General features: G+C 37.4%; 2 protein-coding genes across 3 annotated transcripts in view; both read right to left on the bottom strand.

Moving 5' to 3' along the window:
* The window catches only part of ZMYND10 (zinc finger MYND-type containing 10), a 21,102-nt gene extending 6,324 nt beyond the window's left edge, over nt 1-14,778 (bottom strand). The window contains exons 1-8 of the mRNA XM_070933727.1: nt 14,758-14,778; nt 10,361-10,588; nt 8,221-8,329; nt 6,927-7,043; nt 6,088-6,141; nt 4,496-4,648; nt 3,406-3,494; nt 1,308-1,408 (exon numbers count right to left, since the gene is read on the bottom strand). Of these exons, the coding sequence (XP_070789828.1) occupies nt 1,308-1,408; nt 3,406-3,494; nt 4,496-4,648; nt 6,088-6,141; nt 6,927-7,043; nt 8,221-8,329; nt 10,361-10,458 (721 nt within the window). The 5' untranslated portion in view covers nt 10,459-10,588; nt 14,758-14,778. The remainder of the gene's footprint in view (nt 1-1,307; nt 1,409-3,405; nt 3,495-4,495; nt 4,649-6,087; nt 6,142-6,926; nt 7,044-8,220; nt 8,330-10,360; nt 10,589-14,757) is intronic.
* NPRL2 (NPR2 like, GATOR1 complex subunit) lies at nt 11,982-26,639 on the bottom strand. Of its 2 annotated transcripts, XM_070933725.1 has the most exons (12): nt 26,470-26,639; nt 23,689-23,774; nt 23,217-23,308; nt 22,920-23,088; nt 21,876-21,984; nt 20,935-21,071; nt 17,785-17,882; nt 17,282-17,318; nt 15,846-15,939; nt 15,139-15,256; nt 13,842-13,984; nt 11,982-13,600 (listed from the first exon to the last, which is right to left on the bottom strand). In XM_070933725.1, exons 2-12 carry the CDS (start codon nt 23,764-23,766, stop codon nt 13,533-13,535), a joined length of 1,143 nt encoding a protein of 380 aa, XP_070789826.1. In that variant the 5' UTR covers nt 23,767-23,774; nt 26,470-26,639; the 3' UTR covers nt 11,982-13,532. The 2 variants fall into 2 exon arrangements, with proteins under 2 accessions (XP_070789826.1, XP_070789827.1); XM_070933726.1 differs by lacking the exon at nt 26,470-26,639 and having other exon boundaries at nt 23,217-23,327; nt 23,689-23,775.

The raw sequence follows: 26,639 nt of genomic DNA, 5'->3' as shown, positions 1-26,639 counted from the left end.
TAACCCTGAAATTCAGGCAGTCCTCCATCTGCATACAATACTAGGCAGGGCTGACCCTGCTTAATTTCTGAGGTCAGCCACATTTGGGTAGGTCCTATTTTCATCTGCTGAGGCTTTTGAACTGTAGAGTTCAATTAAAATCAATACCTCTTATGTATTTTATTTTGAGATGTCCTTAATATTTCTCTTGGATATATATCTTTCTCAAACAAAAGGAGTTCTCTGCTTGTAACATCAGACTAATGTATCAATTTATAGCAAATCCTTAATTTACAACTGTTTCTTTAAGAACAATTCAAAGTAGTGATGGCCTTGGAAAAAGTGACTTATGACCTGTCCTCGAAGATATGACCATTGTACCACCCCTGCAGTCACATGACTGTAATTCAGGTGCTTCACTACCAGCTCTAATTTATGATAGTTGCAGTGTCTTGTAGTCATGTGATCATGATTTGTGACCTTCCCAGATGGTTTCCAAGAAGCAGATAATTGGGGAATCTGGATTTGCATAAAAACTGAAGTGATTTGCTTAACGGCCATGTAATAATGATTCTAACATTGGGTCTAGTCACACGATGACAACTGCACTGCTTAGATTTTCTGAAATGAACATGAAATGAAATGATGCACAAATTGCATCAACTAAAGTTCAGAAAGTAATGAAAATAGATGTTGGGCAAAGCCTTCCAAAAATGATGAGAAATTATAGGGCAACACATTTTTTTGAAAGAAGCCTTTTGGGACATGTGAGTTACATCAGAAGCCTGTCTTTTTGAATAATTAAAGTAGCCATGTCTTTTTTCAACTATCTGTTTACATTTGTGTGTTATACAAACACCTGTGTACAGTAATAGCCGGGAAGAGTTTCCAAAGAAGACATCTAACCCATAAAAAGACATGACTGCTTTAAAGATTTGAAAAGATGCTTTGTATGTATTCCCACATTTCCAAAACCTCTGCTTTGAATGCGAGGCACAGTTTTAAAAATTAACAAAGGCATTTGTTATAGATACTGAAATATCATATGTGTTGATAGAAACACGGAGGACAAATGGCACTAAAAAGTCTTGGGGTTTGGAAGAATTTCCTAATTTATCTCAAAATCTTAAACTATATTCAGCAACAACCAAAAGCTTAATCAATAGGTGCCATGATAATCTTTTAGCCAATGGAAAAAGAAGTATCAACCAGAAAAAGTCAGATTTTTAAAAAATCTATTCTTTCCTAATAAAAAAAGAAAATAGAAATAAATGTTCACTATATTACTTTGGCACACATAGAGAGAATTTCTAAGACATGATACAGACCTCCTTCACGATTGATCCATGGACAATGCTCTAACAGCTGCACCAGAAGGCATGGAAAATTGTGGGTATTCAACATTCTTGTCACAGCACTTATTGGCAAACTGACAAAGTATATGAGAGAAAAAGGATATAGTGAACATGTGCATTTTATGCAATGAAGCCGTTTTCATTCTTCCTCAGGTTTGACAATGTCTTTATTAATTTGTAATAATGTGACAAAATTATAATCCCAATTACACTCATGTTAGAATACCTCCATAATATTTCAACAATTAAAAGAATTCACATGACAAAATATAAAGCTACGTTTTTATACCACAGAAATAGTACTTTCAACATTGCAGATTTTATATATAAGGTTTACTACTACTACCGGTAGGTAATTGACCCCTGAAAGGTTATCTTTACTTTAATAAGAATACCATTAAAATGTTCAAATTTGCTTTTATACCAATGTAAAGGTATGCATATTCAGACCTTTGTCACATTAAACAATAAAAAACAAGGCAGAAATTATGTCCCAGTTTTGGAAATGTTAAATGTCAAATATTTATTTTTAGGAGCTATTTCAAAACTGTGGGATAATTTGGTTGATCATAGCATATACTTTGTTCTACAAGCTGAAGTATATAGTTACATCCTAATTCTGTAACATTTTGGTCAGTATGAGAATCACTGCCAAAACTTATTATCAAATCCTGACCACCAGACCAGACATTGAGAGCAGTTCCCTTTAATGCAATTTTTAATAAAAAATAAGAAATAAAACACAATAACACCATGCTATGGAAATCAAATTATTTTGCTTTAGTAACAACCCCATCACCCACAAGAGGAACTATGTGAGAACATGATTCAGATGATCACAAATGCACTGCAGAAAACTGGAACACCAGACTGCCTACATAACATCTTCCAACAAAATAAAACTTTAGTAAAAAAAGCATCTGACCTCTCAAACCACTAGAGCACAACCAACACAAGGTATGAAATCACCAACAGATTATTACAAACCCATAGCATCTCTGTAGCATGTAAATCAACTAAAGCCCTGATGATGTTACCTAAATTGGGTAATGAAACATCTTCAAGAAAACAAGCAAGTTCAGAGAGCACCAAGGACTCCTCGTTTCAACCGAGCTACAAATATTATCCTTTATTGGCAATTAAAGCCCCCCAAAACAACTTAAACCATAACACCCAAGAGTCCAAGCACAAAAACTGGAATCATCTACACAGCAGTGGTCCCCTACCTTTTTGGCTCCATGGTCTGGCAGTGGTGGCAGCAGTGGCAGGGGAAAGGAATGGGTTTGTGCATGCAACCTAATCCTGTGCATGCATAAATAAAACTTCATGCACCACTTGCGTGGCTTGGTTCCCAATGGGCCTCAGAGCGGTACTAGTCTGTGTCTGGGAGTTGTGGATTCCTGATCTACAGCATATAGTTTAAAGATTGTAACAGCCAATATGTACGACACTCAGGCAGAAGACTAGCAGAGCATGTCCATGGATGTAAACTAGCAGTCAGAAGACATTATGAAAACTTAATCTCATATGGACAGACTCAACAACAATTTCAGCTGAGAAACTGTAAGCATCCTGAATCAAGCCAAATCCCAAAACACTAGGGAATTCCTAGAAGCTTGGCATTCAGACGAATCAGTTGTCAATAGATTTTATAAAATCTAGAATCAGCTGTCAATAAATTTTATAGAAATAAACCATATTTATATACCTTTCAAAAGATATGACAAAAAGTTAAAATGGGAAAAAAAGACCAGAACACATCCCTTGTAGCAGCCAACACTCAGATAAGCATGGATTAACGCCAGACAAACAATCAACCTACAAAGTTGATTCACACCTTCACCAACATTGGCAGGACAAACAACTGTATGTAAGTAGGGAATAAGCTCCACACTCACGAACAGTGATGATGTTAGCTTGTAGTGTAAAAAAACTCCACAAACAAACGATCAAGCTCAGAGAGTTCCAAGGACTCAATAGTTCAGCCCTGAGCTACAGTACATATAGTCTCTTCTATTGAAAAGATTATCTTTCCCAAGTGCCTTATTTCTTTTATGGAAAGTTAACATACCTCTCTATCACATCAGTAATGAAACGGAACACTGAAAGAGCTCTCAATGAGATCTCAAACTCCATCATTTCAGCTTGCTTCTTTAGTTCCTGAAAAGAGTAAAAGATCCTTAATACAATCCTATTAGATAGGAAAATCTGAGGTTCCTAAAATTTTAAGAAATGGCTGGACATTTGGAGGGCAGCCATGGCAGTGGCCTCTGAATTCTGAAAAGGTTTTCCTAGAAAAACTCTTTTAATGCCAATACTGTTATTCCATATCAATTTGCTCCCAAAATCTAAATGCCCAAGAGGTTGCATGGTAATAGGGTGACTGTTATTTTCATGAGAGTTAAAGAAATATATGATCTGATTTTGAGTTTAGATGGCTCCAAGCATGTTCTTACTTGTGAAAAAAATGTGTTGCTAAGAGTTTAAGAACCAGTCTGAAGTGTGATGACCCTCAACTGTGTTGCTAAAAGCCCTCAGTCCAAGATAATTTCATAAGAAAAATGTAAAGTGCTAGATAAATTGTATGAGGGAACAAATATTACTGCTTTTGATTGGCTATTTGTGGTAAACAAATATACAATACTTAACAATAGAGAAAAAATGAGGAAGAAAATATAATAAATGGAATAGTGACATTGTGTAATGTCTTTATTTGGGGTGTGATCCAAACATAAGATTTCTCTAGAAGAGTTCTCTATCTTGGGAGGGAAGATCAGAGCCAGAAAAATGCCAAGCAGAAACAGTATAATTGTGAGAAAAGCTAACAAAATGTATAAACAATTGGATGTAAATACAATGGATATGTTAGGAAATTGGACCCTAAAAGGTTTGAGGCCAACCAATTTCAATTGGTGGAAGATAAGACACAAGCAGATAATTATACTGTTAAACTGATGGAAGAGAGAGCGCTGTGTTACTCTCTCTTAAGAAGGCTAATTGTGACATTTCTGCGTACTCGCAGGTCACCACAGAATGAAGAAACTTGATTTAAACTTTCTTTCATGGCTAGCCAACATTTTGCAACTGTTTTCAATTATGATATCCTATATTTTTCCTTTACCTAGAGTGGCTGCCTAGGAGTAAGAGATAATTTTACTCACCTGCATTGATGAAAGACTGGCAAGATCCCCAGGTTGAAACTTTTGTTCAAATGGTATTTTCCCATTGGCACTTTGAGCTGCTAGCAGGGTCAATTTTCTATAGGTATAATCTATTAAATCCAGAATGGTATCCTCTGCTGATTCACAGATTTCCTATACAAAGACAACAAGCTATATTTTATGGAAACATCTTCCAAAATGAAGGCAAATACCAAGAACACTTAAATTGTTTTAATTTTGTCTCAGCTGGTAGATTAGTCTACTCATTAGTTGTCTCGAAAAATGTTCTCAGAGATTGTTTCTCAAACAATCTTTGTCAATTATAATTTTGTACCTTATGACTTGGTACAATAAATTCCTTCTCCATCTAAAATAGATTCCTACCTTGACAGGCATGCAAAATTTTGTATTCCCAACGGCCAGCAAAATACCTTATCTGGTTTTGTATTGCTAAGGAATGAATTGTGGATTCGCTCAAAGTAAAGAAAAATGGAATGGTATTGATACTGAAAGAGCAATTATTTGAGAAAGATTTGCAGGGGTGATCACAACAGTACAGAAAACAGCAAGAAACCTGGCCAGGGATGCATCCAGTTTGAGGATGAATCTTGTCCCTTTCTTCTAGATTATCATAGGATTTAGATAATTCAACAAAAAGAAGAGAAGTCAATTATTTTGAAATATTAATATTATCTAAAAGTTTCAACCTTTTTCTCACAGATGAGCTGAACTTTCTCTATCCATTCTTGGGTCAATGTGAAATGAATATTGCTGTCCCCATTACCAATCCTTGCCTCTTCTCTAAGGCTCTGTTTCTAAGCCACTGGAGGCATCTAATTTCCCTTGAAGTAACAGATATATTTTATACATGCTGCCTTTGCTATATCAGAACAATGGGAGAAATACTATTTTAATAGCAATATAGTTAAAAGGTACCTTATGCCTGTCTCATTCTTGTGCTGCAGATGGGATGAAGGCAATGGCAGAAAAAATAATGTCACGGGTATGTTTATGCCATGGTTAGGTGCAAATGAATAAAGCTGTTGAGTTTGAAATATGGTTTCCAAACAAATAAATGCCAGGCAAGTAAGCACCTGAGAGGAATTACCTTGCACATTAAATCAGTTTAGATCAGTTGATTCCAAAGGAGGGAAGTATATACTCATTGTTTCCCTTATTGTTTGGGTAGCACCAGATTAAAAATATAAAAAGTATAATTGGTTCTCCTGTTTATTAGGACTATTTATAGTATATTTGGGTCTCCAGAATGAAATTGTATGAAATATTATATGAATTTGTCCAGCCCAAAATCTCAAGATACAAATAGACATTTCAAAGTCATTCTATTTGAAAAGAAAGTACTAGTAGATGGACCTATTACTATTTAAAATAAGATGGAATCCAAGGTATATACATAACTAAGGCAATAGAAGAAAATATGTTTATACCAGCAGCTGTTTTCTAGATTGAAGTTCTAATTCTTACTGCACTAACAATTTAGTCAGATAATTGTGTTTCTTCTAGAATAGTCTAAATTATGAACTGAAATTTTTATTTTAAACTTTTATTTACATTGTGAAACTGTTGCCTACCTTGTGAAAAAATACTGTCTCCAAGAAATTAATAATTGAAGCTTCCTGTCGCAGCTGAATAAGAGAGACAGCAGAGAGAAATCAAAAATTAATACAAATATTACCATTCTGAGAAAACAAGGTAATACAGAATCAGAAATTAAAAATATTGCATTTGTGTGGCCTCTTGAGATACCAGGAAGCATAGAATTAAAAACAGTAAAAGTATTAGACAACCTAACAAGCTATAGCTGAACACAATGTGAATATAGTTATTTCTCCTTCCTCTTCTTTATCAAAGTGTGAGGAAGAATTCAGAACTGTTCCCTTGTTCTAAGCTTGTGCTATCCAAACAGACTGTACTGAATATTTTCTACTTTGTATAAAACAAGCCAACCTGTATTATATATTGAAATCCAATGTGTAAACTGATTTTCTATTATCTGAAGAGGTGCTCTCCTTCAATTTCTTACAGCTTCTGTTTTGACATTATCTTTTATATAAATTTACTGAAAATAATCTGCAATATAATGCAAAACTGTTTGTTTGTAAGATTCACATTCTTCTTTCTTTGAGAAACTCAACAGGAGTTATATTGCATTCCTTCCTCTATTTTTTCACAGTAAAAATTCTATGATAGGTTGAGAAAAAAAGAGGCAGAAAGTCAATGAACTTCCACAACTAAGAATGCCTTATGCCTTGACCCTCACTAGCTCTTACAAAAAATAAGATATACATTATTACTCTAACAAATAAATATCAGAAGCATTATTTGGTAAGTAGATCTTACAGGAAGCTTTGAAATGTTTTAATAGCAAGTATTATACAAAAGCTGATTCAAAGCATTTTTGAATACATACCACTAAATACAAAGGAAATGTGCTTTTTGGTTTGAAATCCTCCAGTTTGCATAGTATAGGGAAGATTTTTTGCTTCCAAATGGCCACAGTAATTAATTCTTCAATGAGAGTTGGGATCTATACAGAATGGATAAATTAAGTATACTGTTTGCAAGGTTGAGATCTTAAATAATAGGAAACGTATTACATAAACTTGGGAAACTTCTGTCTGATGCCTGAATTCATAGAGACAAATTAAATCCAAGCAGAAGACTTTCTTATTTTACTTCTATTTCGGTACTCAGAAAGACAAGAAATATTATTTGTAACAATAATGGAAACATATTTTGTTTTGTAAGGAATACGTACAGGGCCAGATTTAGATGAAAAGAGGCCCTAGGCTATTCCACTTATGAGGCCCTTTCACCTATAGTGAAAGTGTAATTTTAATTTTGCTAACAATTTGAATGTAGGCCCCTCTTGATCTTGAGGCCCTAGGCTGAAGCCTAGTTAGCCTATAGGAAAATCCGGCCCTGAATACGTATCTGTATCTTGCTCATGCGCTCATTCAATGCATGTCCTTAGTAGGTTTGCTTAGTCATGATGTTTCCTCCAGTAGGGTTATAGTTTATGTATACAGTTAAAACCATTCATTCCAGATGAATTATTTCCTCATAATTTAATCAAAGGGCTGTAGTTAAGTTATGAAATTTACAAAGTGCTAACGAAGCTTATTGTCCCAAAGGTGCTTTTTCAAAAGGCAACTGGACTTTGGTTTTCCTTGAAGATGTTTCGCTTCTCATCAGTTCAGAACTGAGGAAGCTTCTTGGATGAGAAGCAGAGCATCTTCAAAGAAAAACTAAATCCAGATGCCTATTGAAAAAGCACATTTGGGACAACCATGACCTGGTTGACTGAGAATCTCCACAGAGAAACGAAGCATATTGTTTCTATCCTGCCACTTAATTTGTATAACTAGAGCAAAGGTATCCTTCTGAGGTTGGTAAAATGAGGACCCAGATTGTTGGGGACAATATGCTGACACTGTAAACCACTTAGAGAGGGCTGTAAAATACTGTGAAGCGGTATATAAGTCTAAGTGCTATTGCTGTATATGTTTATATGATTACAGTAAGATTAAATTGATCCAGAAAGTAATTGTATAAAGCTATGCATTTCTAAATATAAATATTGCCAAACACATAAATAATAAAAGAGATTTTGATCCAAATCAAGTTCATATTTATTCAGGTTAATGTAGCCTTTGTCATAATATAATGATTTTCTTGTGACTAAGTGGCTAAATTCATTATACCTTGCCATTATTCACCAGAAGCTCAATAAGGATCTGCTCATGGCCAGCAGAAGCACTCAGTATGGCTTGCATGTTCAACTTTTCAATCATTTGCTGTTGCCGTAGCCACCTAGGAATTACAGTAAAATAATAATAATAACAACTTTATTGTCACTGTATGTTAGCTTTCAGTTCATGTCTATGGCTGGTATTCCAATACTTCCCTACAACCACTATTACAATCACAGTCTTACATAATTCACCCTACTGTATTTCCCTGCCAATGTTGTTTTTGATCACCTATACTTTCCAGTGTAATCCAATTTTGAGAAAAATCTCAAAGGTAACTCCTTGGCTTGCTAAAGTCAGACATTGAATTTTCCTAGTGGAAAACTAACAGAATTTGCCCTTCATTCACTTTGGAGGGTATTTTTCCACTAATAAATATACAACCCTTGTTTCAGAGTCATTCAATGATATTTCTCTGTCAAGGGAAAGGGCACTGGTTAGTCTAGTGCCCTCTCTACTCTGTAAATCCTTTTTCTCTAAACCTCTTTCTAAAGCTGATTTGGGAAATAATTACTGTAGAAGAAGACTGAGAAAGAAAGATCTCAGATCAAATAAAATATGGGATTGAAACATACTTTAGATAAATGCTAACAAAATTGTGAATAAGCAACAGTGATTGCAATAATGGGCAAGTAGAAGTTTTAGAGATGTTTCAATGAATACTTTTGTTGGTTGTGATATGTTATATAAGCAGGGAGTTGAACTAGAAGATCTCCAAGGTGCCTTCCAACTCTGTTATTCTATTCTATTGTTCATAATCTTCTTGTGTAATCTATATTTTGGTTTTTTATGCTTCTTTGCATGATCTGCTCTTTTAATGATTTTTCCCTCAATTCTGACCTTGACTACATTAATTCAAATAGCTTGCTTTTACTTAGCCAAAATCAAATCTTCAGTTTCTTTTTTTTAATGTTCCAGTTGTAAACCATTGCTAGGTTTTATCTTTATCCACTTTCCTCTGTATCTTTTGTAGAAACTGACCATGTAATGATTTTTGTTGCCAGCATATTGCTCCAGTTTTTATTACATTATTTTGATATTCACTTTTTGTTTCCTGTACTTTTAATAAGTTCCAAATTTTAACCTGCATCAATGTTCTTCTCCGCTGTCTTTTTCATCATCAGCCAATGCACGCTTTTCTTCTTCGGCAGTTGTTTCACTTGAAATAAACCTCTGCCTCCATTTCTGTGAGGCAGGTATAATTATCAATATCGCTAAGGGAATTAATGCATAGTGAATAGTCATCAGTTTTCTTGTTTTTCTTGTCCAGGCTATCCAGTTTAGCGTGTGTCCAGTAAACAATTCAAGAAATATATCGAACCAAAGGGATGGCCCAGGTATTGATGGCTTTGATGGTATTTCTTACCATTTTCTCTTCCATTAGAACAGGGGTCTCCAAACTTGGCAACTTTAAGACCTGTGGACTTCAACTCCCAGAGTTCCTCAGTCAGCAAAGCTGGCTGTTTGGAGTTTGGAGACCCCTGAATCAGAATATAAACATTGACATCTCTTTCATTGTCCACTCCTATTTCCAATTGCAGCAATGGAACTGATATAAAAGTGGGCTTGTCCCAACGTTTGGATCTTCCCTTTAGATGGAAGGGCAGTTCCAAGCAGAACGTCTTGCCAGCCTCCCTCCTATCTTCCACTTTCAAGGCTCCTAATACTTGTTTTTTCTTTTATCCCAGAAGTCTTCAAACTTGGCAGCTTTAAGACTTGTGGACTTCAACTCCCAGAATTCTCCAGCCAGCTATGCTGGCTGGAGAATTCTGGGAGTTAGAGTCCACAAGTCTTAAAGCTGCCAAGTTGGGAGACCCCTGCTTTATCCCATACGCTTAAATACATGGGAAAAAACGACTTGAGGTCTTTTGAAAATAATAACTGCCGGTCGTAACAAGTTATTTATTTGCAAATGGATTTGTCTTCCATTTCTGTATAAGAATAAGCAGGGGGCTGCTCGAGGAAAGGAAAGCCCGTAGCCCCGACTGACATTCAACCCTCGAGGCAAAGCCGAAACAAAGCCGTAGCGAGTTTCTCCCCTGCGAGGCTTCTGTCTCCCCTTCGCACCCCGCTCCCCATCCCCCTCCCGTACTCATGGCTTCCGATATCCCGCAGCTGGAAACTCCTGAGCGACTCCACCAAGATCTCGGCTTCTCCCGGCAGCAAAACCTCCGGCAACAGATCCTCCATGGCGCCGGCTGACAAAGCTCAAGGCCGACGCCGTTGCCGTGGTGACGAGCTCGCGCTCCCCAGGTGCCTCTCCCTCTAGCGGCGGCCCCCCCGTATGGCGGCTTCTTCCTGCCGGCTGGGATTTCATTGGCTGGTTCGCTCAACGTGCTAGCCCATAAATTAATAACAGAGACATTTGGGAGGAGGGGGTTACTTGGAAATCAACCAATGGACCAGTTATTACAATACTTCGGTTTGCAGAACACAAAGCCCCTCACAAATTTAGGCTCGTCTCGATTTCATGGAACACATCTGTTTCTATCTTTGGACTTCCCTGCTTAGTTTAGGCTGGTGTTTGTCAAACTTGGCAACGATAAGATGTGTGGACTTGCCTTCAACTCTCAGAATTCTCCAGGCTGTATGAAAGAGGCCAGGAAACCCTAGTGGTCCTCATCCATGCCCAGATTTATTTAGGGTTGGCTTTGTTTTAGTTAAATAAAGTAACAAATCTTGCACAACAGCAGTAAACTGCAGACTATTCAATCACATTCTACCCTGGCACATGATACTAATATGATCAGTGCTGACAGCTCACTGGTCGTAAACAAGGAGGAGAACTAATTTTGATCTGGAATCTCAGCAAATAAAAATATTGGCTGGATTTAAAGAGAGCATATGCAAATTCCTCCAGGAAATTACTTTGATCTTTTGGAACTATTTACTTGGGTACCTAACTTGCCTTACAGAATTGTGAACAATAACAACAAAATGCATCAAGAGGCAGACCCTTAAAGAAGAGATGAAAGTATAAATATGAATATAGCTGCAATCAGGACAAAACAGAAATGTGTCAGGTTTGATCTGAACTACCGGTAGAAGTTATACATCTTTAATCCCTGAAGTACACAGTAGCTTGTAATTATAATGCTAAAATATTCTTTTTATTCTCAAATGCAGTTTTTAAAAATCAGAATACTCCCTTGGTAATCTGAGGCTTTTCTCTTCTTGAAATGATGATACATTCAAAAATAATCTTTTATGTGCTCAACAGCTATTTACCCCCAAAACATAAATAATCAAACTGAGTTTTATCAAGCTGGCAGAGAAAAAAGTACAAAAAGGTCAATTTAAGATTCTATTTAAACTCAAATCTCTTTTCCCTCTCAAAAATTATGGAGCACCTCTCTAAAATAAAAATGAGATTCAGAAAATATACTTTTAAAACAATAATTTCCATTAGCTTAGATGCACTCAAGCAGCAAATCTATGTGGCTGCTAAGAGTTGAAATTCATGACACATAATCAATCAACATCAATTTAATAGAATGCAGCAGTAATAGAACGTAAAAAGTTTGTAAAACTGTTACAGGACTTTAGGTCAGCTAAGATGTATATATTTGCCAAATATATATACTTGCTACTGTATTCATAAATAGCATAGCACACGTGGACATTAACATACTTTATTTTTAAAGTAATGAGAAATTAGCATATTTCAAAAAAACATTTGCTCAAGTAACACTTTTATTTCCAGTAATGCCTCTGTATCCTCTATGTATGTTCATGTACATGTGTATATATGTATGTATACAGAATATTCTTAGAAAATGAAAATTACAGGGGAGATATAGTCCAGTGCTGTATTTGGAAATGACACACCACATAAAAAAGACAGTTTAATTAATGTGATTAAGTGTTTCTGGGAGGTCTTGCGAGAGAAATGTCCTCAGTATGGTTTCAAATGAATACAGGTAGTCCTGGCTTATCACTCATTCAGTAACCATTTGAAGTTACAATGGCACCGAAAAAGGAGATTGCAACTGGTCCCCCAAATTGTGGCCACTGCATTACCCTCCTCAGTTGATGTGATTTAAGATTTGGGTGCTTGGCAACCAGTGCACATTTATAACCATTGAAGAGTCCTGCGGTCATGTGACTTTATGATTTTCACAGCCAGTTCCTGACAAGCAAAATCAATGCGGAAGCCAGCAGGAAGTCACACTTGGTCATGTGACATCATGTTTCATAGCTGCAGCCGTAATTGTTGGGATTAGTCATGTGATGTTTCACTTTATAATCACATCGCTTCATGACAGAATTTTTGGTCCTAATTGTGATCGATAAGTGAGGACTTGTATTTGGCACCGTCTGCCTTTACTAAAGTAGTTAGTTTGTGGTAGCACTCACATTTTATCAAAATTCCACACATATACATCAAGTTGTCTTCAGATAGAAAAGCTTTAATCAATTTATAAGAGGAAGATATCAAATAATGAATTAGAGACTCTAAACAATTGTTTTTATTTTTGCTATGTTTAGTTTTCCTTTCAATTGCTGCATTTGCATTAAATTTCCACATAAAAATATTCTAGTTTATATGAACTATATAAAATAGAAGAGGCCCATAATTCTTTCTCACAACCAGTAGTTTTGAAAAGTATACAAGGTAAATAGGTTTAGCCCAATTATATTAAATATAACTATGCTGCAGCTGTATTTCCAGTTTTACTTCCCAAAAAGAGCGTGCATGCTTTTTATTAGCATGATTATCCATTATTTATAATCTGCAGATTTTTTTCAAAACTCAAAGGATTTCAAGTGGGTATGGGACATCCAGTTCCCTTTTGTTAAAGAAGAAGGCATATTATGATAGAGAAGCATATAGTTATTAGTTAGGGTGAAAAATCCAGAATGTAATAAGCAGAATAGATTTTTCTGCTGTTGCTGAGGAGCAGCAGATTAAGCAAGAGAATTTATGGTACAGCATTCCCTGCTAGGCATTTTTCCACTTCAGTTCCTTCCAAACTATTTTCAAACTATTTTATCCCTTGCTCAACACCATAGACTTTTGAAGTTTCTTTATACTGCTGTGTGTCTTTTAACACACCCTCCACAAAAAAAAAAGAAGCATGGTTCTGCATCTCTGCTGATCAAAGAGAGTCAAATCCATTTACCGCATTTTTTTCCAGGGACTACCACAGTTTAAGCCATGCTGTTTTTCATGAGCCAGAAGAGTCCTGGGGCCACCACAATGTCTCATGCAGTCCAATTGAAAGTTAACAGGGCATAATAATCATCCCATGTCTCAAAGAGTCTCATTTCCAACAAACAATTATATTGGGATCATTCTCTAATCTTTCATCCAATTCCCGATAGCTCATTCCTAGAGAGAAGTAAAAAAATAATGATGGAAGAGCATTAGTATAATTCTATTGCTTAGGCAAAATCAATTAGGAAATTGATTTATATTTCCAAATAATCTAAAGATTGTCCTGGCTTTAGAATTGTTTGGTATAATGTTATTCCTATTTATTTTTTAAAATATTTTGTTTCTGTTTTGTTATCTATTAATAAGTTACTGTATGTGTTCTGAGTAGATGAATACAGAGAATATAATTCCTTACCTGTTTTACAACAAATCTCATCATAGCTATGGCAGCCAGTGTATAGTCGAGCTGGATGACTTCTTTCGTCCCTAACTATTTTTACAGGATATTTCTGGAGCCGCCGAATAAGACCCTTCATCAACCCAAACTGGATAAGTTTTCTAAACAAGAGAAAGATGCAGAAATATTTAATAACAATAGCAATAGCACTTAGAATTATTTATCATTTCACAGTGCTTTTACAGCCCTCTCTAAGCGGTTTGCAGAGTCAGCATATTGCCCCCAACAATCTGGGTCCTCATACCACTGACCTCAGAAGGATGGAAGGCTGAGTCAATCCTTGAGCTGCTCAGAATTGAACTACTGAAGTGAGCAGTGAGTTAGCTAATAGCTACTGCATTCTAACCACTGAGCCACCATGGCTCTTAAGACACTGTGCAGTGTTTCTTTTTTTGCTATCTAGATGGATTTTGAGATCCACAGGAATGATATATGTGTATTTCTGGTACAGAAATGTGTTCTTTTGGACTGTTTTTTTTTCTGTACTGTACCAGACTGTTATAGTGCACACATGCATGGAAAATTTTGATATAAATATTGAAAGAGGTGAAAATATAAGAACCTTTTTCATACATTTCATACTCATGTATTTAATGAGTATTTGGAGAGGGAATTGCTCAAAGGACAATTTAAGATCAACCAACAGGCAAACAATTATCAAATTTCTGCCTGCCACAATTGACAAACAGTATATGACGTACATGTTACATGTTTGATGGACACAAACAGATCATGACAATTATTTCTCTTTCCAGACATCCCTAAGTTTCTAAATTTTCTAGAACAAACGAATGCTTTGCCCAGTTGATACTAAAAGACAAGTCTGAACACTTATGCAGCAAGAATGTCATTTTATGAGACTAAGTAATGCTACTGTTACTAATCAAATAACCAGACTCTTCTTACACACAGGTTTACTGAAAAGAATAGGATAGAAAACAAATTAAAATAAGGAACTTCATATTTTGATTTAGCTCATTATTATGTGATCTAGCAGCTGGAAAAAAGAAAAGGATGTATTTGTTCTGAAAATATATATCCATTGTTAAGTAAGCTGAGCTGTGCTGCTTCTACTTGTCTAGATAGAGCCCTAGGAATTGTAGTTTGATGAATACAGCTCTCAAGCAAAGTTCTCAGCCTTATAGATAAGACAACAGTGATTAGATTGAAACCACACATTTAACCTTTAATTGCTCTATGTGGCATATACTGTTGCTGAATTATGGTTTTTTGAAGGGAGGGGAAGCTTTCCTACCTTTCATCCACTCTCTGGAGTTGGAGGGTATAGCGGCAAATAAGGTCTCGAACAGTTGTCCCAGGGCTCAGTCCACAGTAGAGCTGGAAAACATCTCTCAAACTGGCTCGCTTATGTCCTATAGAAAATAGTCACAGAACAAAATTGGGAAAGCTGCTGAAGATGATGTCTACCAACAAAATAGCTAAAAATTAAATAAGAACAGCATTCAATATTACAATGTGGATTGCATTTAGCCTAAATAAGGACTAAAAATATCATTCCAAGGGTGGATGCAAATTAATCTGTACTGCCAAATATAGTTTATGGAACTGTTGCTGTCAGTGGCAATGCCAGCAATTAAATTGTTATAAGATTTTTATTTTGGACTGAAAGTCAGCCAAGAGCAAACTAATTAATTTTATCTGCTATACATTATTCATATGACTACTTCTGTCATGAAATGATTGTTTTATGGAACTATATGGTACAATAGCTTAGTAAATAGCTTATATTAATAATCTTTGATTTTACGCAATCTCTCCCAAATATTTTAACAGGAAGAACATACTTGATAAGTAGGAGGAAAAGAACCAATTTTATACTAGTTCCCCTGAATTAGATGGAAAATACACACTTTCCTGAAATTAAGTTCAACTCAACTCCCAAGGATGTAGTTTGAACAGATACAAACAGGACTGTATTTTCAGCCATCCATGCTTCTTTACCTGGTTTTGTGACATATGAGAGACATTCATCTTGCAAACACTTATCATCCACTAGATCCTGAACTTTAGGAGTTGTGCAGTAAACATTTGAGTACTGTGGGAGGGAAAAAAGAGATTTCAGTCAATAGTGGCAGAATTGCAGCGTTTTAGCTACTCCTGGGATTCCGATTAATTACTCATCAAAAGCGTTCCAACAGGGTTGATAGTGGCATATAATAATTTTAGCATTACATGAAATAATCAAATAGTATCAAGTAGCATTATAGTATAGTATATTACTTTATAGTAATAATTAACAAACTTTTGCCTTTTGGGTTATAGAACTTTCTCACTGAGATCATAGAACTTCTGCCGTACCTGCAGTCTAAAATCTGGAACTCTAGAATACAGTTTTCTGATGAAGGGACAGATCAATCTTAATTGATACAGAATGAGAGCTGGGAAGGTCTGGCTCATAGAAGAAATAAAGTGTCCCTTTGCCCTTTTCTGATGCTCAAAAGGCCTTGATATAGAGGATGAGCACCAAAGTCAATTTTCTCTTCTAACATCAGCAGCATCTCTGTTCCCTGGGCGAGGTGGGTTAGAATAGTGAATTCCTACAGCTTCTAAGACACCTTCCTTGACACCTCAAGATAGTAGCTGAACTCTTAACATTTTTGGCAATTAGCATACATATTCTTTCCATGGTAACCATTCTTTTTTCCCCTAAGACATGTACTTGAGATATATTGTTTTCAAATATCAGGGACTGCTCATTTCATTAATAACTATCAGATTTTTAAGCATCAAAATATCCTGTATGATAACTAGGGCTTCCCTTTTTATTTAAAATGGGACTAGATAATCTCAAATTTTCTGTTTTGGGGTTTCATTAAAGCCTAATTGAAAAAGATACAGGAGCTGTAGAAGACAGAGATCAACACTCTTTCCTGTGATAATGTAACAGATTATAAATGCATGCGTCTACGCATATCCTTTTATTTCTCATCAGTTTATTATGAGCTGAAGCAGGAAGGGATTATTGGAGAAACAATTGCTCTATATGCATAATCATGCCAATATATCAACTTGATATTTTATCATTTATTTATTTATTGGTTTGATTTATATGCCGCCCTTCTCCAGAAACTCAGGGCGGCTTACAATGCGTTAAGCAATAGCCTTCATACTTTGGTATATACCTGCTTAGTAGGGCTTTTGGCCCCCCCTAAGCGGTGTTCTTTTTTATACAAAGTCAGTTTATTGCCCCCATAATCCAGGTCCTCATTTTACCTACCTCAGAAGGATGGAAGGCTGAGTCAACCTTGAGCCTGGTGAGATTTGAACTCACAGTAATTGCAGGCAGCTGGCAGCTAAGAGCTACTTAACAGCACTTTAGACCGCTGCACCACCAAGGCTCATCTCAGTTCATCATACTGTATGCACATTCTACTCACCTGAAGTATTGAAACAAGAGTGACTACATTGTAGTATCTAACAATAAAAAGAAATACATTAGAAAGTAACAAACATAGAAAACTATATGTATATTAAAAGAAAAATCCAGAAAATAAATTATAGAGAAACCAGTATCACAAGTGATTGGATATGTGATATTAATTCAAGGTAACCTTCCACTTCTCCAATTTACAGTATGTGGAGAAAAGGTGTTAGTTAAATCCTATGAAAATATTAGGAAGATGATTAAAGTTGCAGAATTAGGGTAAAGAAAGAGCCTTCATGTATGATTTTTTAAAACTATGGTCAAAACGGTATCAGATGAATACACAATAAAAATTCTGCAGCCATCAAAAAAGAATCCAATGTAAAGAGGATGTTAAAGAGTGGTTGCTGAAATGTTATATGTTACATTACGTCACAATAATGTCATGTAAAGCACTCTCTTTCCTTTCCTGTAATCAATCCCAGTAGCTTTTTCTTTTGTGCACCTAGCACTTACAAAAGGTTTTGGATGGCAATTCGAACCAAATTGAGTTCCACATCTGCTTCAGCTGATATTTTCTGAACATGACGAAATCCATCAATATATGGCAGAATCTAATGTGAGAGAGGAAGCATGCAATGAATGTAAGGTTAACAATACATAAATATAAACATTTTTTTCCTCATAAGCTAAATCAGAAAGACAAAATAAGATGAGATGATGTTCATATAAAAAACCATTTGATTTCAGTGGAAGCGTGTCTTAAGCCCTTTCACTTTGTTTGTTTGCTTATCAAATGTATGTAGCTGCCCATCTCATGAAATATGACTGTTGCATGTGAACTACAGTTAAATGGGTGGCTGAGGCAAGTTAAGGTCTGCTGCCAACACTTTACTAATTGCTTAACTGATCAGAATTGACAGGTGTGAACATTAGTTCTTGGAATGTTTTAAAATTATTTATTTATTTAGTTTCTATAGCCACACATCTCAACCAATGATTCTGAGAGGCTTACAATTAAAAAAATATACTACAATCAAAACAATAAAAGCATTTTAAAACTCTAACTAAAATCCTCTAAAAACATCCCAAATAAAGGCAGCTGCTGCTTCAAGTTTGCTGAGATACATGGGCAGTTGACAATAACAGCCCTTAGCACATTCAGCACTGCAGGTTCAGGAACACAGCCTGATGCTTAGTTTTATGAAAGGCTAACAAGGTTGGAGCCATTCTAATTTCTGAAAGGATATTCCACAGAGCAGGAGCTACTGTAGAAAAGGTCTATCTTCTAGTCCCCACCAGTCAACACTGGCTGATCAGCAGCACGTCCAATCCCCAAGATTGGACTGGTACAGGCTATTGGAAAAAGGTGGTCCCTCAGGTATCACAGACGCAAGCCATGGTGGGCTATAAAAGGTGACAACTAGCACTTTGAATTGCACCCAGAAATATACTGGTAGCCAATGTAGCTCATGCAGTAGTGTCAATATCTGGGTACCATTTGCTACCTGTACAGCCATTTCCTTTTGTGCAGCAGGATTTGCGGACTCTTTAACAGCTGTTATCAGAATGGCAAAACAGCATTTTAGCATTGTGCCACAAGCCTTAGCCCCCTTGAATGTGTAATGTTACGATGCATACAGAAAATGGGCAAAGATAGTGCTGCTTGCGTCACTTTAACATTTCTCCCCCTTTGACCGTATGTAAGCATTGCTGCTTTTGTGCTGAACAAAGATCTTAGCAAATACCTAGTTTTAGAGAAGGAATGTGTGCATATTCATATCTACATCCACATGCTTCACTCGAGATTAACTCTCTTCACGTGCACACAAATAACTGCATAGGTAAATTTCATTTTCAATTAATCTGCCATTGATAACTAAAATACAGGTAGCCTTTGCTTAACATATGGTCAATTAATGACCAATTATGATGGATCTCAAAAAATATACTTACAACCCATCCTTGAAGTTACCTTCCTGCATCCCAATGCTGTCACATGATCCCATTTCAGCTGCTTGGAAATTGATTTGCTTTTAAGACCAGCTGCAGCATCCTGTGGACATGTGACCATGGGTGGGATTCAGCCGGTTTGGACTGGTTCGGGTGAACCGGATGCTAATTTTACATCTGGTTCGCCGAACTGGTAGATGGCCCCGCCCACTCCACCCTGCCCCTCCCTGGAGTCTCCATGAGGCCTGTTTTGGATGCCAGGTAAGTACAGTGCCCACGTGGAGGCTCTGAGAGGACAAAAAATGGGCCTTCCAGAACTCTGGAAACAGGCCTGTTTGCGGCCTACGGAGGGCCTCTGGAGCCCGGGGGAGACCGTTTTCACCCTCCCAGAGGCTTGAGGAAAGCCTCCGGAGCCTGGGGAGGGCGAAAAACAGGCCTACCAGAAATACCAGAAGTCTGGAAATGGGCCCGTTTCCAGCATCTGGAAGATCTCCGGAACCTGGGGAGAAATGGGCCTACTGGAAAAACCTAAACGGGCCTACTGGAAAAACAGGCTTATTGGAAGTCTGGAAACGGGCTCATTTCCGGAGGGTCTCCAGAGCCTGGGGGAGGCTGTTTTTGCCCTCCCGGAGGCTCGAAAAAAGCCTCCGGAGTCTGGGGAGGTGAAAATGCCCCCCCCCGTGGTGCAGGAGGCCGAGTAGGCCATGCCCACCATGGCCATGCCCACCCAGCAACCGGGCAGAGAACCGGTTGCTAAAATTTTTGAATCCCACCCCTGCATGTGACCATGATTTGCAATCTTTTTTGCCATTTATAAAGTTCATGGAATCCTGCTACCCTTCTTAATAAACTCCATTCTGATGAATAATTTTCTCACTGAATATGCAATTAAATAAATACAGAGGTATTAAGAACACAAAGTTGCAGTCTGAATCTCAAAGCAAGGAAACATTTAGCTAGAACCTCTTTCAATAGTGGGGACAGGCTGAATAAATTTGTACATATTCAACCTGCTTGGAGAAAAATTATGTTCAAGTCAATTTTTAATCCCTCAGATTAATTCGTGGTGGGCATGGAGGGGAAAATTGCAGGCAAGTTCTTCCTCCAATGTTGATATTATTGTGAAATCCATGATTGGGACTATTTCAAGCTTTATAATGCCTTGATAAGGCCACACTTGGAGTACTGCATTCAGTTTTGGTCGCCACGATGTAAAAAAGATATGGAGACTCTAGAAAGAGTGCAGAGAAGAGCAACAAAGATGATTAGGGGACTGGAGGCTATAACATATGAAGAATGGTTGCAGGAACTGGGTATGTCTCGTTTAATGAAAAGAAGGACTAGGGGAGACATGATAGCAGTGTTCCAATATCTCAGGGGCTGCCACAAAGAAGAGGGAGTCAAGCTATTTTCCAAAGCACCTGAGGGTGGGACAAGAAGCAATGGGTGGAGACTAATCAAGGAGAGAAGCAATTTAGAACTAAGGAGACAGCTAGAACAATTAATCAGTGGAACAACTTGCCTCCAGAAGTTGCGACTGCTCCAACACTGGAAGTTTTTAAGATGATGTTGGATAACCATTTGTCTGAAGTGGTGTAGGGTTTCCTACCTAAGCAGGGGGTTGGACTAGAAGACCTCTAAGGTCCCTTCCAACTCTGTTATTCTATGTTCATTCTATTCTATGTTCATTATAAGCTAATTTTTTGCACTAACCTGTTGAGTAGTGAGATCCCATTGGGAATTTAAAAAGTCATCTTTATCCTGGGTGAAGACAGGGACGTCATATTCTTGTACAATGGGGGGATCAGGACGTTGCTCAATCACTTTCAGGTGAATGGTGTTTGATTCATCTATGAAAAGGGGCAAAGCTTATCTCAATGCAAGATTATACCATCACAACATGCCTGCTGGAATTGAAATACATCGGACAACAATAACAGACCCTACTTTACAGGGCATAATTGGACTAGGTTGGAAGGTGAGTGCTCACATTACAACCACGATTAAATTTTAATGTTGAATGTACAGCAATTTTCAAACCAGTGAGTAATCGGATAACCCAAGTGAATGACACTCTCCAAACCAATAGGATAGTGTTACAGTATAGCCTATTCACCTTATTGTCTTACAGCATGTTGCACTTAGTACTAGAGGGAATATTCAAATTATGCAAAACCCCAAGGACAATTAGTGTCTTTTCCTTAATTATGTCAATTTAGAAGAGCCAGAGTATATTTGTAAAGAACAGTAAGAGCTTCCTTCAAAGAACCAACATGCAACACTTCTTGGTACTTTGTGGACCCTTGATCTAAACAATGGTTGTAGCTGAGAACTGTGGAGGTACTATGCTAGAGAATACTGCTTTGGAAGATGACACCTCCCTTACCACCCAACAAATAAATAGAAACTACAGTATACTGTATGCTCAAGAACATTGGTACATAATTCTTCCTGCTGTTGCGCAAAATCATATTCTTATCTACTTTTACCTGTTCATATTGAGACATATAGATGTGGAGAAGGCAGCACTAAATAATAAGTGTCCTTCTTTCTAAACGTGCTCCATAGGCTTATCTGCCCAAGAATCACAAGTCTGAATTTTAATATGCTTTGTTCCAAAATATATTTTATAACAATATGCTTGGTGAAAATACCAATAGGCAGAGTGCATTTGCCAGTAGCATTCAGTTCTTCAAGTAGAATGGTCATGATGGGTATCAATTTTTGCTTGCTCTCATCATTGGAAATGAAGCCACTTTCAAGCTAGGAAAGAGCACAGTTGATGATCAATTACAATCAAACTATTACTAGCAGCAGTAGCATGGACTGACTGTGTGCCCCACTAAAAGAAAATACAACTTCATTCAAATAAACCTGAGCATATTTTTCATAGCAATAATAAAATGGAAATTCAAAATTAGAATTAAGCTCTTAGAGTATCATGCATATCATTATTACAGTCACAGAGAGTGATAAAAGGGTAGGCATAAGAGATAGTGATTTGTAGATGAACGGTCTTGAAATAAGCTAAAAACTGTTTGACTTTTACAGCACACAAAGTACCCCAGGAAAGCAGCATAAGTGTTTGAAGAATACTTCTGGAATAGTACAACTTTGCTGCAGGAAATAGAGTAGCAGGTATAGAAAAACAAATGTGGTTATACTTTACAAGTTTTAATAAGACTATATAACCTTCTGCAAAAGTTTCCAGAGTGCAAAGGACTGGAAGTGAAATGCCTGTTGTGATCAGCTAAGAGGTAGCTATGACAGTCCATATTCATCACACAACTTCATCAGGTGTCACTCAAGGACTTAGAGGTCCTAAAAATATATCAAGTTTGCCACTAGCTAAGCATTAGAGAAAACAAAATGAAGAGTGAAGACAAGGGTGCATCTATGTTGCCTTTTCTGTCACACTGCTTCCTGTCTGCTTGGAAGATCATATCCCAAAGGTTAGACTGCCCTAACCCTGCTTGCATTTTATAAAGCACTGAAGACCTGGAATATGCTCCAGACTCTGGAGGTTGGGAGAATAGAAGCTGCACTGAGAGGATTTTGATGATACTTTTGTCTGGGTTTATCACTGGCATTCACTGTTGGTTTTTACCCACATTAATATTGTTTCTTGATGGTTTTAATGTGTTGTTAGATGCCCAGAGAGCAGGAATGAAGGATATCATATTTAGGCTATTTCTAACCTCCAGAGTAGTAAGATAACCTGCCAGTTTCTTCACAATCGGTTCCAGTGCACAGGTCTTAGCTCTAGCATCACAAACGAAGCCAAGGTTGAAGTGCAGGGCATTCCGGGTGTATTTCTTATGTTCAATGCAAACTGGGCATCCAATTAGCTTTTTTTCCATAGCTGTACTGGATTTTTGTGGAGCAGGGGAGAGAAACGAGAGAAAACAATTAACTTTCCAGCACTCAAAATACTGAGCAATTGTATTTCTTCATCAAGTAAGGCTTTTCTTACACTGCTCCTACATAATACTCACACTGTGATAAGCTTATTTTGGAGTTCAGGTTTGGTGATGATATATACTTGCACTGTATCAAACAACTCTCGGGAAATAAAATCCTCTGGTACCTGCAGGAACAAGACAGAGCTGCAAATAATTAATAGACAAACAAATCAATAAATAATTACCTTAACTTTTATGGCAAAGCTATTTTTAAACTATGGCAACATGCTTTTCAAACAAAGATGAAAAAACATTTTATACACCACTGCAAAAATAAAGTACCCAATCAGAAATAAAAATAGACAAGCAGATGCATTACACTTGATGAAAGACATCCTGACAAAAGGAGGGCCCCCCATGAATAGCAAGTGCTATGTTTTCCTAGGTCTCGGCTTCAACTCCAGTCAAGAATAATAAAGAGCAAATGTAAAATCTTGGACAACTGATGCCAACCAGAACATAACATAACATAACAAATGAGATAGGTAGCTTTTGCACAACTGACCTGATAAGTTATTTTAGGCCCCAGTGTTGGGTGGAATTCGCTGAAAAATATACACTCAATTCTGCTGCTGATTTCCATGGTTGTAACTAAAAAAAGATGAAATACACAGAAATTAATGAAGAGCTACATTTGGGAAAAATTAACTCTTATTTTCTTTGAATCCAATTTCAAGGCCTGACACCCCCCCCCCCCCCGATAAAATAACAAATAAAAAAGTAAAAAAGAAATCATGGCCAACTTTAAGGACAAAACACTCAAACGTAACTAAAGAGGACTCCAAAACTACTCTACCCAAGGCCTAAAAGAACAACCTGATTTTAAATAATTTGCTAAACATCATAAGCGTGGGAGTTGCATGAATCTCTGGGGAGATATAGTTCCAAAAGGCGCAGGCACTGCAACAACGTTTGCCTACCTTCTGAATCCTATAAAACGACATAGTTTAATCACACAGGTTCAATAGTCATCTGCGGCAGGCTGTTCAGGTAGTTTGGCACCAGTGAGCCAAAAAAAAAAAAAACATTCAAAAAATGATCTGACTGCAGCAATGGACTAATAATAATGTCCTCCAGAATCAGATGATATTTCATCTGCCCCAAGAGAAAATCCAGATCTAGAGCATGAGTTGTTATGCACGATGTTCATGATGACTTGGGACAGGTCTGCAGTTATCATGGTGGCCATAAACTCCTGAGTTGCCACAGACTCAATATCACCAGCTTGACATCCTCTGAATGGACATATGCTCCAAGCCTACTGACTCACATCTAGGAAAAGCTTTATGGCAAGAACATTCTTGAGGGTACGCAAAAACAAAACCATATGGAAAAATGGAGAAAGGAGACCACTGAAGAAGGCATAACGTTAAAGGAGGATATGGCTGAAGAATCCGATCTCCCTTATACTATTTGGAGGACCCTGCATAGGTTGAGGGCTGGAGTGTCTAGATGTAAGGTCAATATGCTTAAGTGGAGGCTTATGCTGGGTGAATGCGGAGAAGCACAGAGCCCACCCCATTTGCTGTTATGTTGGCTACTACCAGAAGCATATACTGATCATGCCCAATGACAAAACCAAGGTGATTTCATTCTGGCAGTCTAAAGTTTGATCTAGACAAAGAAAAAGAAGAAAATCACCAGCTGGTAAATTGATGTCCCAAGAACTAGTAGCCTCAGAGTCTCAATTACCAGCTTAGTAATGAAATCCAGCAGCTCAGCCAGGAGAGATGCTGTATAACATGGAGGGCAGTGCAACAGCAACAATTACATGTTGCTGTTGTACTGGTTTGGAGTGCAAACCAGTTGGAAGCCAACTTCAAACCAGAGATGGATTCACTTAGTGACCCACAATGCTTGCTTAACGAGGGCTGCAGAATATGCCAGGATTGCCATTGCTAAGCAGTGCAGTCACATATTTCACTTTACAACTGCATCACTTAGTGACAGAAATTCCAGTCTCAATTGCCATGAAAAGAAGAATGGAGCAGACCTAGTCATGGCCAGCATCTGTGATGCTGCAGGCCAGGCAGTAATTGGAAGAACTTGCCCTATTTCTATATGGAACAAATTCCACAAAAGTAGACTGATCACTAAATATTTCTGTAATCTTACCTCCTGCACTCTATACGTAACCTAAGTACTAAGTACTAAGCTTACATTCTGCATAATTTTATCTTATCACTGGAAGACTAGCACAACTATCGCACTGAGTGAATTCACTTACTAGTGTATGTAACTAATAAATCAGGATGTGAGTTGTCTGTGATTGATATACAATCTTGTACAAACCAGAATTCTGCTGAATTATTCTTGTTCATTGAAGACTAAATGAATCACAGATCAAACTGTCAAGATCTGAGTCACCCGTAGTAAAAAGAGCCAGAAGGAGTAATCAGTGCATTTTGTGAAATGCAATTCAAAACTGTTATTTTGAGCAACACAGAAGGCAGCCTCTAGCATTCTCACTCTTTGGTTCCCATTGACAGCATAGAAATACTATAAATACTATACTATAAAGAGTATCTACAAACAGACCTTCTATTTCCAAAGGCCCATATTTTCCAAAGGAAGGCAGGACAATATTCCATGATAGCAATAGTTATATGTCTACCCACTCTATCCATCACGTTGAGAATGGCTTTATACTGTACTTAGCAATCTTCTAAATCGGCTGAAAACAGGTGCCCTATTTTTCATTAGAACTTCTTTGTTAATCTTCCCATTTATGCATGCATACATTTGTAATCTACAGTACTTGGAGATTAATTTACCTACTGTAGTCCATCAATTTATTCAATGTTTTTCAGATTTGGCAACTTTTAAATGTGTGGACTTCAACTCCACAAAATTATGGGAGTTGAAATCCATGCCTCTTAAATTGCCAAATCACTGCTTTAGCTCATAAATTACAAGCCAATCCGCATTTATTTAAATATAACCGATTCCTACAATTCTGGCAGAGAGCGGTTTTTTTTCTTTTTAAGAGCTGACGGAAATGTCTTGGAAGAAACTTACAGATCAAGCGATATTCTTGCCTTTTTAATCAATAATCAAACTGCCTATGAAGTTACAGGGTATTATTGCTCAAGAAAGGCCTATTGAATGCCCGGTCCCCTGAACTAACAGAAAGCTGCCAAAACTTGGGGTTCACATAAACTAAAATCCCCGCCAGATAGTGTGCCTAGGGAGGGAGGGATCGGGAGCCTTCACACGCTCTCTCTCTCTCTCTCTCTCTCTCTCTCTCTCAGGTAGCCAAAGACCAGCCCACAGGCTCTGCACCTACCGGAAGAGCACGGCCAAAGCACGCATGTGCAAGGCTAACTCCAACTGGGCGAGCGAAAGAGCTTGTGGGGGGGGGGGAGCGATCTCACAGCGCCTGCGTCCTGGAGGAAACAGACAACCTTCCTGCAGATCTCCGTTCGCAAACGTGTTCCCCGACCTTGGCCGCCGGTA

The sequence above is a fragment of the Pituophis catenifer genome, unplaced genomic scaffold (genome assembly GCF_029215685.1).
Source record: "Pituophis catenifer annectens isolate HBS135680 unplaced genomic scaffold, rPitCat1.0.hap2 SCAF_2, whole genome shotgun sequence".
NCBI classification, from domain to species: Eukaryota; Metazoa; Chordata; class Lepidosauria; order Squamata; family Colubridae; genus Pituophis; species Pituophis catenifer.
This window is presented reverse-complemented; position numbering and strand designations above follow the sequence as displayed.